General features: G+C 37.7%; 1 protein-coding gene across 2 annotated transcripts in view; it reads right to left on the reverse strand.

Moving 5' to 3' along the window:
* Positions 1 to 17,992, reverse strand: part of PDGFD (platelet derived growth factor D) — a 263,094-nt gene extending 245,102 nt beyond the window's left edge. Inside the window, exon 1 of one of the 2 annotated variants that reach the window (XM_030918794.1) lies at positions 17,421 to 17,992. In XM_030918794.1, coding sequence (XP_030774654.1) covers positions 17,421 to 17,544 — 124 coding nt within the window. In that variant the 5' untranslated portion in view covers positions 17,545 to 17,992. The remainder of the gene's footprint in view (positions 1 to 17,420) is intronic. The other variant, XM_010354689.2, reaches the window with a different exon arrangement.
* Positions 17,993 to 18,575: the final 583 nt, after the last annotated feature.

The following is an 18,575-nucleotide window of genomic DNA, read 5'->3' on the forward strand; positions in this document are numbered from 1 at the left end:
AAAATTAGGTAACAGGACCTTGAAAGGGGCCAATAACGGGGATGGGCCTGAAGCATCTCATTAGTATCATAGTTAGTCCCCATCTGCTGCTACCCAGACATTTTCCTCCTGCTACAAGTTGCAGCTTCATCCGAATTGTACTTGGCTGGTGTTCATTCAATCACTCTGCAAACATTTACTGAGTACCGCTATGTATCAGGTACTATTCCAGGAGTCAAGGGGAATAAAAGAGACATAAAAAAGGATACAGTAGGGAATAAAACAGACAAAGTCTTTATCCTTAGAGAGCTTATATTCTTGAAGGAAGACAGAACATAAACAAATGAAAATAAATGATATAATTTCAGGTAGAAATAAGTGAGATTGGTACACACCAGGCACTGGGGCCTACTAAAAAAAAAAAAAAAAAAAAAAAAAAAAAAAAAAAAAAAAAAAAAAAAAAGTTGTTTTAAAAACCACTTCTTTGTTGAAAAAATGAAAAGTGCCCTCTGAATAAAATGTTTTCAATAACACCAGAGTCACGCTGTAACGTGACACATATAACGTTGTTGAAGAGATTCTGATCTTGTGAAGTTGTTTCTTGCTTAGAACAAGCCTTTCCAATCTTGTGTGCTTGTTTTGAAAACTAAGTAAACTATACTATGGTTTTTTAAAGGATAAGATATCAAAATGGACAACTTAGGTCAAGTTCTCCACAAATAGAAGAAATAAATTTTGCAGCAATCCAAGTTTTACAGGACATCATTATATACGAGCCTGTCATGGGAACACAATCCAATGAGATATTTCTAAAGTCAGGTAAGGAAACATAGGATACCCTTACGAGCCATTCTACTTAACAGAATATATTTTCCTGATCAAATTACATGCAAATTGATGGTCATGTCAATAATGATCCAACCAATAGCTTGTTAGAGATACTCATTTAACTAAAGTAAGAATGATTTATATTGCTGTAATATTTTTTATTAATCATATTTAAATTCCAGGCCACACAGTCAGTGACAGCTCTGAAATTTTTTAATGCAAAAGGAGTTTTCATAATATTTTATTGTCCTGAAAAGTCATGTTCCAAATATATGCTGTCCAATGGTTCCAAATCTAAGGCCACTAACTCCAAGGAGATATGGGTGATATAGTAAAAATCTGTATCAAATACAGATTATACAAAATAATACAAATACAAATTATACAAAATACAGATTTGATACAAAATCTATATCAAATACAGATTACAAATACAATTAACAGGTTAAACCCTCCAAACATATGGCAGGGTTCTCCTATTCACGAATCTTTTAAAATCAGCCAGAAAGAGTAATTTTTAAAAATGGTCAAGTGATAAATGAGAACATTCTCATTGCCTATTTCAAATTAACTCATCAATGAAAAAGAAGTATCAATGCTGGTTAAACACAGTTTTTCCCATTCATGGCAGAGAAATGAAGTGCCAGCTGCTGTTTTTATTAGAAACTTTTCAAATATCAGAAATGTTGCACCTGGCATAAAAACTGAGTAGCATGGTTTATGTTAGTTTATTAGATGACTATAATTTTTTAAGATAACACATGAAAATAACTAGCATCATCAACTGTACCAATGTTGATATTATAATAAAATATAAAACACATAAAACTTGCCCATGCTGAGTTATTCATCTCCCTAAAAAGTGACTCAGCCATTTCAACACACTGAAACGATGAGATACAAAAATAGCTCTCATAAATTAATCTTTTATGTTGGAAGTAGACCAATGGTAATATGTGTTGTTCCAAATAAATGATCTTAATATCCTAAAGCTATACTGTCCAAATTGGCAACAACTAGCCACATGTGGCTATCAAATCTTTGAAATGTGGCTACTTTGAAATAGGATGTATTGTAAGTATAAAATTCATAAAAGATTTTGAAGATTTTGTATGATAAAAATTTAAAATAAATCGCAATAATTAAAAAAATATGAAACATTGTAATACTTACATATATATTGAGTTAAATAAAATATATTATTATTTTTTTAACTTTTATTTTAAGTTCAGAGGTACAAGTGCAGGTTTGTTACATAAGTAAACTTGTGTCACGGGCGTTTGTTGTACAGATTATTTCATTACCTAGGTATTAAGCCTTGTACCCATTATTTACTTTTCCTGAGCCTCTCCCTCCTCCCACCCTTCATCCTCTGAAAGTCCCCAGTGTGTGTTGTTCCCCACTACGTGTCCATGTGTTCTCGTCACTTAGCTTCCACTTATCAGTAAGAACATGCTGTATTTGGTTTTCTGTTTCTGTTAGTCTGCTAAGGATAAAGGCCTCCAGTTTTACCCATGTCTCTGCAAAGGACAGGATCTTGTTTTTATGGCTCCGTAGCATTCCATGGTGTATATGTACCAAAATAACTTCATGTATTTATTTTTACTGTTTTATGTGGTTACTAAAAAACTTTAAATAACATTGGCTTATATGACATTTCTTTTGGACAATGATGGTTTACAGTGGCAAGAGTTTGGTTCAATTTCAGCTAAGAACCTCGGGTTCAGAAATTCACCTAGAATTCTCTGAGTCTGTCCTAAACTCCAAATTTCCAGTAATCTTAAATTTTGCAAATCCCTCATCTAGGTACAGTAAGTTCTCACTTAATGTCATCTAAAGGTTATTGGAAATTGCAACTTTAAGTGAAAGGATGTACAGAGAAACCAACTTTATTATAGGTTAGTTGGTAAAAACAAGAATTAAGTTCCTATGGCATAATTCTGGTCACAAAAGCATCACCAAACTTCTAATTAAAGACCAAAACAGTTCTAATACTCAACACTGAAATAAATGTGAGCTATATATACATTCAAGAAAAAAGTGAATAAAAACAAGTGCGATAATTATATACCCAAGTTTGGTGAATCAGTGAATGATGGCAGTGGTAGTGGTGGTGGGTTAAGTCAAGGAATAAATGTTTGCAAAGCAGACATTGGAAGGCGCATCCCCTACCATCACACAGCTCAAACACAAACAAGAATGAACATGGCAGGCTCATGGAGTGCTTTCCTGCTGCTCCATTTATTGTAGTGCACTTGTATAATTATCTTATACTTGATGAATTTATATTTTACAATAACTTGTATTCATTTATTCATCCCATTTTCAACCCATTTGTTCCAGTTCAGGGTCTCTGGTGGCCAGAGTATATTCTAGTAGTTCAGGGCACAAGGCAGGACCCAGCCCTGGACAGGATGCCATCCCATCGGCCAGCACACTCACACACACCCACACTGACTCAGACTGGGACCATGTAGATGCATCAATTCACCTAACGGGTACACCTGCGGCATGTGGAAGGAAACCAGAGTATCCAGAGAAAACCCAGAAACTTCACACTGGACAGTGGCCCTGGCTAGAAATTGGTTTTTTGTTTCTCATCAATATTACAATGAAATGATGGTGAAGAAATGACTTCATTCTAGGACCTGCTGTATATATCTTCTGTTACCATCACTTAATATATACTATGGTCATTGTACTTATATATATCATATTACATCAACATATCTAATGTAATGCTGAGACTAATAAGGGCTCTGTGAATGGTAACTATCATCATGTAATTATCACATCATTTTCAACACTTTGACTTCGGAACCTAGTATAGAAGCAGATACACATTGGACTTGCAACAAAACTCTATGGAATTAAAAATGAATAAACATATGAGCCAACAAATGAATAAATGACACATGAGGTTAATGAAAATTTTAAATAATTGTTTTATAATATAATGAAATAGGACACTGCCTTTATCATCCTCAATTTAATCTTATCTGAAGTCCATAAAATTTCAAGTCAAAAATTTCTATCTTTCTGATATGGAATTAGGGCAGAAGTGAGGCTTGTCTAAGAAATTGTCAGAAGCAGAGATTTAAATGCACCATTAAACTGTCAATATAGATTTACTGGCCAATGAACTTTATAATGGTTGGGAAACTGGGCTGAAAAAACTATGCACTTCAACTATTCTTTATTTATATCAAAGACCCTGTGTTAGTTTCCCATAGCGGTTGTAACAAATTGCACCAAATTTACAGGCTTAAAACAACACACATTTATTCTCTTACAGTTCTGGAGACTGGAAGTCTTAAATCAATTTCAATGGACCCTAATTAAGGTGTTGACAGGGCCATACTCCCTCTGGAGGCTCCAGGGAAAAGCCTATACCTTTCCTCTTCCAGCTCCTGTTTGCTGCTGGCATTCTTTGGCTTGTGGACGCATTACTCAAATCTCTGCGTCTGTGGTCACATAGACATCTCTTCTGCCTTTGTCAAATCTCCCTCGGCATCTCTCTTATAAGGATACTTGTGACTGCATTTAGAGCCTACCCAGGTAATTCAGGAAAATCTCCCATCTCAAGATCCTTAAGTAAATCATATCTGCAAAGTCTCTTGCATATAAAGTAACATTTAAAGGTTCCAGGATTAGGACATGATACCATTGGGATCATTATTCAGCCATAGGACAAACCCCAACACATGATTTCCTAATCTGCCTTGAAGCATTAATTAAAAATGATCATTTATATAACATTTTGCAATTTTTATTAAAGTTGGATGAATACAACCCAATTTTTTTTACGTGCAGCAATGATGTAGCTGGTGCACACCCATGACTGATTACTGTTTAGCACATTGATAGAAAGCTCTCTCCCTCTCTTCTCCTCTTACTCTCCCTTTCTTTTCTTTCTTTCTTTTCCTTCTTTCTTTAGGAACTTCCTGCAAGTCAGAGTTGCCAACTAACTGGTCATGTATCCATATTTTGTTCAAAAAATTATTTTCGGCCGGGCGCGGTGGCTCAAGCCTGTAATCCCAGCACTTTGGGAGGCCGAGACGGGTGGATCACGAGGTCAGGAGATCGAGACCATCCTGGCTAACACGGTGAAACCCCGTCTCCACTAAAAATACAAAAACTAGCCGGGCGAGGTGGCGGGCGCCTGTAGTCCCAACTACTCGGGAGGCTGAGGCAGGAGAATGGCGTAAACCCGGGAGGCGGAGCTTGCAGTGAGCTGAGATCTGGCCACGGCACTCCAGTCCGGGCGACAGAGCGAGACTCCGCCTCAAAAAAAAAAAAAAAAAAAAAATTATTTTCAACCAATCAATATTTCTAAATTGGATTTTCATGAACTTTACACACACATGCAAACTGGATGCATAAATAGTACAAAACAGTAAAACAGTTATCTGAATTATTTCAACATATTTTAATTATATTTAAAATTTATTGATATAATACATAATAGAATTGTTGTATATTAATGCTACATTCCCATTGTTCTTTGATTTTTCAAAAAATGTATCTGGAAAATATGAGACTTTGTTAGTTTAATTTACATTCCCAACAAAGAGAGAGGGAAAATAATACATCATGCTCAAAGTTGTCTTTGTTTACTGCCATCCAGTGGTCAAATAATTACATCGCACATCAAATATTAAAAAATGAAGTCATACTGGGTTAGTAACTGAGTCTACAAATTTGCTTTCATGTTCAGAAACACGTATCCTAAAATTTGAACACACAAAAGAAAAAAGTCAAGAAAGTAAGACTTCTGGTTCTAAAATTAAAAGTTACTTTTCTGCTCAAGTTTTAATAACTGAATCATAAGGGGTTGGCCTTTCATTTTCAAATAATATTGTTCTCAACAGCAACTCAACCAATACAGATATTTTTCTATTGAACCAAATATTAGGATAGGTAATTTATGGCTATAGTTTGATCATCAAGACGGAATCTCGAAATTAAGATTCTTAAAAAAAAAATCCTAGGTCACATAACGGTGGCATTCACATGGCATTGCTTTGCCCTATGTTCATTCACATACATATTTTCTCTCTTCGGCCAAAGTTAAGTTGTAACAGAGCAGAGACTGTGCCTTAGGTTTGACTGTTTCTGCTCTATGGTGCCTCACCCAGAGCATTGCATGTAGTCTCTGCTCAATAAGTGGTTATGTTTTTTGCAGTTGGGTTTGGTGAAAAGTAGTAAACTGAAGAATACAAACTATAAGGCCACAGTGGTTCTTTCTGATGTATTTAAATAATCCCAACATACATTGTACTTAAACTAAATTCCAAGTTGCTCTCACTTCATTCTATCTTGTTTTTTAATTAACAAATGTTTATAAATCCTTTAATTACATGTTTAGAAACTTTGTCGATGAAATTTCTGTTATTACAGCAAATGTACTTTTATATCCTGTTCAGTAGCAATTCTTGTCATCAGTAAAATGACATATAGTGTAAACATATTTCTCTATAAATTTATAAATGGAAGATGCGTTAATTTTCTGTTAGCCTTCTATCATCTATCTTTTACTATGACTCTTAAGACTTGTTTCCTCATCCTTAATTTATTTTTACCTCTTTTTAAAACCCTTTTATTAAATAGCAGGAATTTTATGTAAATGTACTCAAATACTAATATTGCAAAGGCATGACAAAAAGGATTCATTCTAGTCAGTGGTTAGGTTTTTTTGTTTTTGTTTTTGGTTTGGCTTTTTTAAAGACAATTGAAAATTATCCACATTTCACTGATAATTGTCCAAAATTAACCCAAAATATGCTATGTCCAAGGTGGCAGTCTAAAAGTATGTGTAATCTTAGGGTTCTCAACAAAGTCTTTTGGAAACATATAACCAATTCTTCACATACACCACTGTTCATAATAGATACTAAAGCACTTAACCACGTTAAAAGCACTTATGAAATATCAGACATTATTATAATGCATCCATAATGATAAATGTTAATTATTTTAAAAACTTTATAATACATAGTTATTTACTTCATGTTCACTGTGTATGCATTTCAGGCAAATATGTTTCTCTCTTACCTTCATGCCTCTAGGTTTCTCCACATCAATGTTGCACAAGCTCTTAAAGCTTAAAGTGTTCACAAATTAATTTTCTATCTTTATGACCTTCTCTTATCTGTTCTTCCTGTTTTACTTTCTATCTTGTTCAACAATACAGCAACCACCCACACAATTAAAGTAGAAACCTGACAGCCACTCAAGATCCTGAATTTAAACACTCTCTCTCTCATTTGCTTAAAATCTGATAGTGAGCGCGCTCATGTGGCCTAAAGATCTGTCATTAAAAAGGACACTGACTGGATGATTTACAGATTCATCAAACCTTATTGAGCATCTCCAATGTGTCAGCCAATGAAATGGACAGTGAGGATGTTCAGCTGTATTAAATATAGTTAGCAAATATATATTTTCAGATGTCAGATATGTGAATAAACGAGTAACATTGTAGGGCTTATGATAGAAATATGGGATAAATAAAGGAGTATCAAAATTTAACTGAGGAGGGTTGGGAGTCGAGGAAGGCTACATAGAGTGGTGCAATTCCTCTATCTAAAACATGATATATCATCTTTACATTCACTTAACAGTTCATTCAAAACAATTGTGAGGTGTCTGGAAGAACCACAACAAAAGGGATTAAAATGATTAAGGGATTCACCATTGGATGACTAACCCAATATTTTACAAACTAATTACTTCACACGATTATTTACTGAGTTGGAGAGTTTAATTATCAGTGGAATTACTCGTTGTATACCTCAAATAGTAAAATAAAAAGACAGGGAGGGCTCAGTAACAAAGTAGAAGCTACAAATATATTTTTGGGGGCCATTTGCAAGCAAGGAGCAACTGACACTAGATAAAGATTGCTCCTCCAGAGAGAAGCAGTGAGAAAAGTGAGAAGAGAAGTCTGAGGTCTGAACCCTAGAAAATGTGCCAGTATTTAGAGCGCAGACAGGAAGACCCAGCCAAGGAGACAGTCAAGGAAACAATAAACAAAGGGTATCCAACAATATAAGGGAAACAAGCCTATGTATGTGTTCAATGCCATATTTTATAGTGATAAATAGCCTTTTATTTTAAAAAATGTTGTATCCTCAAAAATGTTATATTAATAGTTATATAAATCAATAGGGTACAATATGACATTGGTTTTATCTTTGAATGTTCTTTCTTTTTCCTATTAACACCATCCCCCATTGCATTCTAAAATCTTTCCTTCTTTCTTCATCATTCATCATGGTAACAGAAAAAGAGTAAAACATAAAATATGCTTTCTAAGGCTTTCTCTAATATTGCTTCTCCAAATAACCTAAATGGGTCCTGCGTTAGTTTTGGCTTTATTTCTATCACCATTTCAAACTTGTCATTTAGGAGTAGTTAAGACAAAGGAAGGGCAGCGTCAAGGCAAAGGAAGAAAGTAATTCAAGTAGAGAAGGGCCAATCCCTGAAGAAACGATAAATCACAGTGACCTCACCCAGAGCGTTTCGGTGGAGCAGTGGGGATGATTTCAAATCACAGTGGGTAGAGGGGAGGAGAGGAGGAAGAGACATTGAGTCGTGGTGAGACTGAGAGAGTGTATATGATGGTAAAGTGAAGAGAAACAATAAAAGAGCTTTTGCACATTGTGGGAAAATGCAAAGAAACTAGAATATACCCGTTGGCTGAGGGAATGGAGCCAATAAGAAGGAAAAGTTTAAAGATAGAAGAGTAGTATACTCCATGGAAATAGGTTAAAGGAATTATAAAAAGGTGGAATTGTACAAAAAAGAGGAACCAAGAGCACAACATATTCAGACACAGACTGACCAGAACAGAGTCTAATTCCGCAATTTCTATGGCTGCTTTTATGTTATAATGGCAGAGTTGAGTAGTTGTAACAGAGACCATATGGCCTGAAAAGTCTGCAATATTTACTATTTGGCCCTTTACAAAAAAAGTCTGCCAACCTCTGCATCTGCTCCAAACTATTAACTATTCTTTGCAGTGAAAATATGCAAGTTTGATAGATGTGTTTTCTATGTTTTCTTTCAAGTTATTAAGGATTCTGAACCCAACAGGGTCTAATCCAAAGCGCCAATAAAATCCCTGTTCACCTCCCTCTTGACTAACACAAATCTATTAGTTATAACTAGAGGAATGATAATAATAGTTTATTGTCATCCAGGCTACAACCATTATTTTCTTCAAGGTTTCTGTAGTAAATGTTGTCAATTTCTGGTTGAAATACATCTATACTTAAGGAAATACCATTTACAGTTTATGAACCTGGTAAACCTATCAGACATATAATCTGAACTTTCCTTTATGGCTCAAGGTCATTATTTTTAAAATCAACAACTTTACTGGGCTATAATATAGTTATTCCCCCAGCAACATACAGAGACAGATTGGAACTATTTTCACCTTATTTAATAAGAAGCCTCAGCCAGCTGGGCTTGCTTAGGTCTTATGAATGCTTTTCAAGACCTGGAAATAAAAGAGGAGGCAGGAAAACTTCTAGCTGTCACTTCTCAGTGCTAACAGTGTGAATAACTCAAATCAGTTCTCTTATCTATTCTAATAACCTGCTCCTCTTCTGCTGTGGATATGAGAACCACATAAACCAGGGTGATGTAATTATATGGAAAGTAAAGACAAATGGGCTTTTAGTGTCTACCACATGATCCTTATGAACACATTTTGTGACACTGATTTTAGCTTTTAAGTGGATTTGTTGCATATTTGTTAGTTCATTTGGTTGCATTTTCCATAGCTGAGTTGGCTAAACAGCTACATTTTGTAAAAGCAGGTGGTTGCTACATTGCTTATTAAATGTTTCAATGAAATGGAGGACTGGTCAGCATCTTCTCAGATTGGGTCTGAAAAGACTTTTTCAGAACCAACATAGCACATTCAATCCCCACTTCACAGCTCACACCCAGCAAACATCTCTGAGCTCTTCAGTCCAAAGAAGGCATGCTACATTTCAAACCTTAAATATTCAAGATCCTAATACATACAACATGGGGGCTATAGTTAATAACATTGTACTATATTCAAGATCCTAATATATTCAAGATCCTAATATATACAACATGGGGACTATAGTTAATAACATTGTACTATATTCTTGAAAATTGCTAAAAGAGTAGATTTTAAGTGTTATCATCACACAAAAAAGGTAAGTATGTGAGGTAATGCATGTTAATTAGTTTTAGTCAACACTGTATACATATTTCAAAACATGTTGTACATGATATATATATACAATTTTTGTCAATTAAAAATAAATTAATAATAAGATATGACCAGGCATGGTGGCATGTGCCTGTGGTTCCAGCTACTTGTGGAAGGCTCAGGTGGGGGGATTGCATGAGCCCGGGAGGTTGACACTGCAGTAAGCCTTGATTATGCCACTGCACTCAAGCTTGGGAGCTACAGCAAGACTCTGTCTCAAAAAATAAATAAAATAAAATAAAATTTAAAAAATGAATCCTAACAAATAAGGCTTCAAATCATGTTTGGCTTACTTTTATAGACAAAGCACTGCATCCAAAACTGTCTTCATGAACACACTCTATAAAATAGTGCTCAAGTAAAAATCCTAAAATCTGAGAAAAGATGACACCTCACAATGAAAGACAACTCCCATGCCTGGGCTGCGATGCTTCCACAGACCTCTCCACCTCCTAATTATACAAAAACCACTAAACTGCGCACCCCACAAATCAAAAAAACACACAGTATTAATCTGTCAATATTAAAGCTAACATAGAGATGTCAACATACCAGAGGGAAGATGAAGGAAAAGACATATTATTATGTGCATTATCAACAGTTATCAGAAACAAAGCATGCTTTATTCTTGCTCTGGAAAAAAAGACTCATCAGAAGAAACTATTTCTTCCTGTATGTGCACTTGTGCCCTTTGCTGTCCTGTGGGCTTCCTCCTTTAGTTTTGATTTACATTTGGTTTTGAAATACCGTACGAGGAGGCAGAATATTTCTGCTGCCCCTTTTGTCTTGGATTCTTTCCTTTTTGCTGTAATATTATATATTACTCCCTGTAGCTTTTTGCTGAAACCATCGCTCACATAACAGTGTAAAAATGCTCCCTTTTAAATTGCATTAATTCTGAAATGCAGCTATTTGAAAAAACTTAAAATGTTATCAAACACTAGACAGGTTACCTGCATAATTCATATTACTTTATTGAGACCTCAGATACAGTTACAAAATAATATCTGCTGTGCTGAGCTGCAGAGCCTCAACCACGGTGAGGGGACCTCAGGGATATGGTGAGGGCACCAAGGATTTAGGGATTTGGGTTTAAGAAAGTCATTCATGTCCCCCACCATCATATTAAAAATGAAATGATTCCATCTGTATTCATGTCCCACAGGCAGCAGAGGTATAGGAAGACTGGCCCTGATCACAGCCTCCGTCTGGCAGACTCTTCAAGAATACCAGCACCCAGCAGTCAAACACAGAATGGGCCATGTCTTGGTCTAAATTATACCTTTCAATGGTTTCCCACTGCTCTCAGCATAATGGCCAAGCTCCCTAACATTACTCCCCATGCCTTTCGCTGTTGGACACTTGTATACCTGTATTCTCACCTGGAAAGCTTGGCAAGTGCTGTTCTCTCCTGCTCCTCCCTCTCACTGCACCCAATGTCTGAAATGACTTGTCCAGAATGAACACAGCACGGTCAACCCCTGCTCACAGCTTCCACCCAGCAATCATCCCTGAGCTCCTTCAGTCCAGAGAAGGCATGCCATGCTGGATTTTAACATTTTAAAAATCAAGAATCCCAATGTATACAATATGATTACTATAATAATCACAATGCATTCTTGAAAATTGATAAGGAAGCAGACTTTAAGGGTTAAGTGTTATCACAAAAATATATGAATAATGCATATGGTCATTAGCTTGATTCAGTCATTGAACACTGCATAGATATTTCCAAACAATATGCTCTACAGGATACATTTATACAATCTTTATTTGTCAGTTAAAACTAAATAATAAAATGACATTCTTTTCAAAGAGTCCTAAGACATAAAGCCTCGTTTCATGTTTGCTTACTTTTACAGGCAAAGCAGCATACATTTCAGCCTCAGTTCAGACACCACTTCCTCCAGGAAGTCTTTCCCAATTCCTCAAGTCTATATTAGGTGCTCTTTGTGTATTCCTATCTCTCAGTGCATTTCCTTCATTAAAGCACAGATCACACTCTTTAGAACTTTCACACTTAAATTGCAAAATACATTTTCTCAAGTAAAACTCTTATGATGAACACACATAAGTGAAGAAGAAGTGTGATAATACATGCGGAGCTATTCTGTTGAAGAAGGGGTGGAGAAGCAGAAGCCACACGCATTCAGCCTCCTTGGTACCTGTGCACTGACCTCCACGGCACTTCTGGAGAATCCCGGTACTCTCCAGAATGCATCTGAAAAATATGTAATGGAACTGACAATTGTTTGTCTATATTGTCCACTAGGCAATATATTCCAAGAGGTCAGGAATCATGTGTGCTTCATCATATTGTGCCAGATGCTTAGTTACCTAGCACAATACATAGGAGGCATTAGGGATGTTAGAAATAATCACTGAAGGCTGGGCGTGGTGGCTCACGCCTGTAATGCCAGCACTTTGGGAGGCTGAGGCGGGTGGATCACGAGGTCAGGAGATTGAGATCATCCTGGCTAACACCACGAAACCCCATCTCTACTAAAAATACAAAAAACTTAGCTGGGTGTGGTGGTGGGCACCTGTAGTCCCAGCTGCTTGGGAGGCTGAGGAAGGAGAACGGCATGAACCCAGGAGGCGGAGCTTGCAGTGAGCCGAGATCTTACCACTGTACTTCAGCCTTCATTGAATACATGAATAATAGTTACAGCAGGGGTTAGCAGTAGAACTTATGATAAAGAACTATTTGTCTGCTACCTTTCATCTTCAGAAGACAGTTAAGATCAAGTAAAGAATGATCTGAAAAGAGCCTTGAAAGAGGTTAGGTAGCTCAGGCATTAACTCACCTTCACCTTCAAGTCATCTTAATCCTTTTAGAAAGATCAATGTATTCCCTGAATGGCATGGCACAGCTGAGGTAGATACATTCTACACCTGGTTCATCCATCTAAAAGATTTCCCTATCATAACAAAGGGAAGGATTGTATGAAGGTGTTCCAGAGCTGCCTTTTTATACTAATCTGACTTCAACATAGAAAGTTCAAGACTAATTTCCAGAAGGAAGATGATTTACATTGTGACTCAGCTCTTAGGGACAGAGACAGAAATATGCATATCCTTCTAGACTCTTAGAATGACAGGGCTCTGAGACCACATATGCTCAGAGTTCCGCATGACATCAAGCTTATGCTTATTACTAGTCATTAGAGATCAGTGACTCTGTGGCTCTGCTCCGCTGTTTGACTCTTTTGTTCTGAAACAATACAGTTTTGCTTTCATTCACTGAAAGGGAAAATCCTGTGGCAAAAATCACTTAATAAACTCATTATGGTCATTAATGTAACTCACAACCTAGTAGCATCCTCCACTACATGGTATACAGACACCTGGCTAAACCCTGCTCTTTAAAAGAGTTTCCATAAAATGATATTATCCATGGTGGCAAGTCAAAGCCATGTTACATTTAAAATATGTAATCACAGCTATGCTTTACAAGATTATAGACTTTAATATCCTTAGAGCTGGACAAAAAACACACAGATGGGATTCTTTGCTTTCAGACACTTTAAAAATAATGTATTGATAATTGTTCTCTGTTTTGTTGCCTTCCCTTTAAGCTCTGATCTTCGCACTTAAATCAATGTGCTATCATCAACGATGACAATAGAAAACCACATTAAGAAACGAGCTTCACTACTTTAAAATCTAAGACAGCAGCACAATTACTAAAACTGCAGGCCTATCACTAGATAATGCTGATGTAATAGATGACTCAAGTACTATTATACTGACCAAAGATAACTAATTTCAGAATTGTTTACCATCAACACCTATACTTTCTAAAAGCAACAAAAGGTCAAGGAAATGAAGAATGCATCTGCATTCTTAAGCTCCTAGGCAGGAAGTTCCATGTAGTTAGATTTTAAAATAAGTAACTAATATTGTCAGTTAATTGCTATCTTTATACTTCTTAATCTGCACACTGAGCAACACTTGGTTTTGGCCAGTTATTATTACAAAAGCACCAACTGCGTAGGCACTAAAATTAGAATACGTAGATGCTACTGGTAAATTAAGATTTTCTTTGTGACCAGAGGCAGAAATGTGTATCAAAAGTAAATCAGTTTGAGCAAGAATAATAAATATGATATAAGTGTAAACATTCTATTAAGTACTGTAAATTATTATAGTTTAATCCTTCTTAGTTATAGAGCCTCATGTCCTCCTGGAGACGGGCAACAGATTCAACTACCTTCCTTCACTGGGCCACATTTAACCATTCTACAGGTAGAAAGGCTCTGCAGATATCCCTTCAGAACAAGAATACCCTATGATGGAGAGTTCTGGAAGGCAAGGACACAGCAGCATATCAGCTTCTTATAATGGGTAGGCGGAGACTATCATTTGACAACCCCAACACTATGTATTTCCACATCAATTTCTTAGCTATTCCAGGTATCTGGAGCTATTAGGCATAGTATATCAAGAAGTTGTGGGGTTTTATTGTGTTAGGCTAGACAGAATAAAACACACCTCATGCCCTGTACAGGACACCTGGCTTCTTTGCCCCTTTCTTCATCCCAACATTAAGCAGCAACTAACAGGGCCAGCAGGAACAAATGAAAAGCATTCAAGTATGTTCATCATCAGGTAATGGTTTCTAAAACTCCCAAAGCTCACTTCTAATTTTTTGTTGTGATTTCCTATCATTTGCAATCTGAAAGCCAGATCTTCTAAAGACCCTAAATAAATATTTAGAAACTTTCATTTTCTATTTTCCTCCTTTTTATATTCCATGTTCATGTCCTCCTCAAGCTTTTATCATGTCTTAATCTGATAGTCAAATGAGCAAGAATATCGTCGTCTTCAATGAGTCATTAGAAAAATTTGAAAGAGCAGGTTGACAATGTCTGGAATCAGAACAAGGTTTTAATTTAATAAGTTATTACTTTCTCTCTGTCAGCTATAGCCATTAAGATTTTCCAAGTGTCGTCTAGAATTTTTCATAGCCCCATTATTCTTACTCTTTCACCAAAACTCTATGCCAATGTTTCTCAACCATTTTTTCACTATTGCTAACCTCCATCCCTTAAAGACTCTTTTTAGACTTTTCTTCTGATCACTCTCCCTCCTTGTGATTGGTAATACCACAGAAATGTATATCTATTTATATCTGCTAGCCTTTTGAAGGAACACAGACCGTTGCAATATCTAAGACTGTGTTCACCCTCTAAGATCTAATTGCACCCATTGGGGGACAATATTGCCCCTCTTGAAGAATGCATACTCATTTAGGAAAAAGCTGCCATTTGAACATTTTATAACATTTATTTTATAAACTAACAATCCATTATGAATGTTAACATTTTTTACTCTACAGAAAACAAATTTTAAGGTATAACTACCTTTTTCTCCTTCCCAGTCTTGTTTGTAAGATGACATTGATGTTGAGGAAAGTATTGAGCAATCAGAACTAATCAAAGTGTGTGTGTGTGTGTGTGTGTGTGTGTGTGTGTGTGTGTGTACTGTTAAAGTAATTGCAAAACAGTTTTACTAAAATATGAAGAAATAAGAAATCCAGGGTAGTTTTTAAAGCTTTCTTGAAACATACCATTTCCCATACAGACTGGACAGATGTATGCAGATGTATAGAGTTTTAACAATGAAACTAAAATGAGATTATTCTCTTTAAAAAAAAACAAAAACAAAAAAAAACAAAAAAAACCCTGCTGAGCTACATAACTTGGTTTTAGTCAGAATCTTGGGTTAATGGGCAATGGTTACATGCTTTTCATTTTCTGTCCTTGACTTCTTGTAACTGATACTTGGGAGGCTGAAGATTACAAAATTATGGCTATGAAGTCATGCAAATTATAAATGGAATTTTACTCTATGTAGCTAAAAGGACATACAAAGTGCAACTAATAACAAACCTACAAGACAAACAAGGAGATCTGTCCCTGGTGAAAACATTAAAGAGTAAAAACAAAAAACCAAAAAAAATTGGTGTTGTGCCTAATCCTTAAATGTAGTTAAAAAAAAAAAAATTACGTGCTTTTAACTAAGACAGAGAGTTACCAAAAACTCATGGCTGGAATCTTTTAGATAAAAATGCTATGAAAAAGTCAGATGACTCTGTGGCATTCCCTGCTATCAATCTACACCACTTCAGGTGACCATTACACTGATATCCGCAGTCTACACATCATCAGATAACATAATGAAATTTTGGTTTCCCTGCAAAGTCCAAAAGTCATTTAGTAAATTCCAAATTAAGGAGATACCAAGAAAGAAACTGATATGATGGCTAATACGAATTTGCCAAGACAGTCAAATACTGTCAGCTGAAACTGTGAAGCCATCAACAATTGCTTGGTGGTCGCCTTGGGAGATGTGCTAGTACTTTAAGCAAGCAGGAGAGACAGATACTGATGTAGGAAAAAACAAAATCCAAAAGCCTATGGGTCAGTTCAGGTACATGGCAGAACAGCTCAAATTTACTGAGAACATCAGCTACAGTTAGGACTTGAAGGATAAATCAACTTCTGATTTAGGTGGAGGCCCCAGAAAGTAAATAAACTCAGCTTAGGGTCCCTGGAACCAGTGACCCAGGTGTCCTCTAGAGTAAAGGAAAACAAACAAGCTGGCTTGGGACCTTGCTTAGGACAGCTGTTTCGGGAGCTGTGCTCCTTGCAGATAGTTGGAAGCCGCCTCCGCAAGGAAACTAGCAGTAGAAGCCTGGTGCCCCTGTGGTCCAGATGAAACCTCAGAAGCCTTCGTCTCCTACACTCTAAGCTTCTGAGTCAGGGTGAACTTCAACAGGAAAGTCACTTAGGGGACCTAAAGGACAATAAGCTGCACGTTGCCATTTCCTGAAAATAAATACAGATAAATTGTCACTGCTACAGATATAACTGCTGGACTGAAACGCATGATTTCTCCTCTCCCTCGTAAAAATAAATAAAATAATTAAATTAAAATAAAGGTATATCACCCAGGGAAAGCTACTCTTGAGTCCTTCCACCTATCAAAATTGCCTAAGAAAGGTTGAGTCTGACCAAAGGGCGGCGCAGCTTGCAACTTTCGCCAACTCCAGGATGAGGCACCGCATCCTGGTACCAGGGGCTTGGACACCAAAAAGACTTCTCTAGGGTGCAGCAAACGAGCCACCTGGCTTATACCTATCCCCATCAGCAGGAGTCCCACACCTCTCAGTCCCATTCCGGAAATGGAGCTCTCTCAGGACTGGAGACAAGCAGGAGACGTCCCTCCCCAAACAATGCATTCAGCACGAGTTCACAGTAAAGACTCAAAAAGAAAGGGGAAAAACATAGAAAGAACCATAACAATAGCAAACATGATTTTTTTAAGTTAAAAAACAAAATGAGTCTCTTACCATCTCTTCTGAGGTTGGCGTTGCGCAAAGCTTTGATGGATGCGCTCTGCGGAGTTGCAGAAGTGTCCCGACAGCTGCAAAAGTTTGCGCAGACTAGAGTGTAGACAAAGATGAGCCGGTGCATTTGGGATCAGCGACTAGAGACAGCGTCGCTCCAAGAAAAAGCCGGGTTCCGCTCCCGGGACCGACGCCGCGCCGCCTTGCGCTCTCGCCGCCTGCGCTCGCCCAGCGCTGGCCCGGGCCGCTGTGCTAATCGCCGAGCTCTCCCCAAACTTCCTGCATGCTGAACTTTCCGAGCGCGTGTGGGTGCCGCACTTCCTTGTGGTGCTGAGTTGATAAACGGTGACGGGACAAACAACAGGTTGACGTTTGTTCGCCCCCTCCGGTGGCCGGCAGCTGCAGCACAGGCTGCAGTGGGCGGGCAGCGCCGAATTCAGCGGGGCAGGCGAGCGGAGCAGCCGCGTTTTCCAGCCTCGGTCGCGGCCCCTAAGAGGCGCGCACTCGGGCTCAGAGCGGCGGCGCGAGCACCTCAGCTCCCGGGTTTCCCAGACCCGGCCTAAACCTGCTCTGCCACTGAGCATGCCCAGTTTAATCGCCAGCCGGGACTCTTCCCACCATCCTGGGCTTTACCCTGCTGGTTGGACCTGAAAGGGCTCAGGAAACAGTGGCCAGGAGGAAGTGGGAGAGGGTAGAATCGCAGCACTTCTTTAGAGGTGACTGGCACATCCACCCACAAGCCACAGCTCTCCACCTTGTTGGTGGTGGGATGTGGGGTCGGGGACTGGAGTTGGGAGTGTTTATTTTACAATAACCAAAGTGAGACGCTACTTAGTTAAAATTTCACTGTGTATAGTGAAAAAGTACAATACAAGGGAGCTAAATTCTGAGCTTTTCTTTGAGCTCCCGTCAGTGTGACCTTTGGGTGAGTCAAGGGTACCTTTTCAGGGAATAAAATAAAAATAAAAGTATATCACCCAGAGAAAGCTACTCTTGAGTCCCTCTACCTTATCACAAATGCCCTAGAAAAGGTCGAGACTGATGGAACGATGGCGCAGCTTGCAATTTTCGCGAACTCCAGGATGAGGGACGGCCTCCTGGTACCAGAGTATTGGACACCAAAATGCCTTTTCTAGGGTGCAGCAAGATGAGCCACCT

Source organism: Rhinopithecus roxellana, chromosome 15 (genome assembly GCF_007565055.1).
Source record: "Rhinopithecus roxellana isolate Shanxi Qingling chromosome 15, ASM756505v1, whole genome shotgun sequence".
In the NCBI taxonomy this organism is placed as follows: Eukaryota; Metazoa; Chordata; class Mammalia; order Primates; family Cercopithecidae; genus Rhinopithecus; species Rhinopithecus roxellana.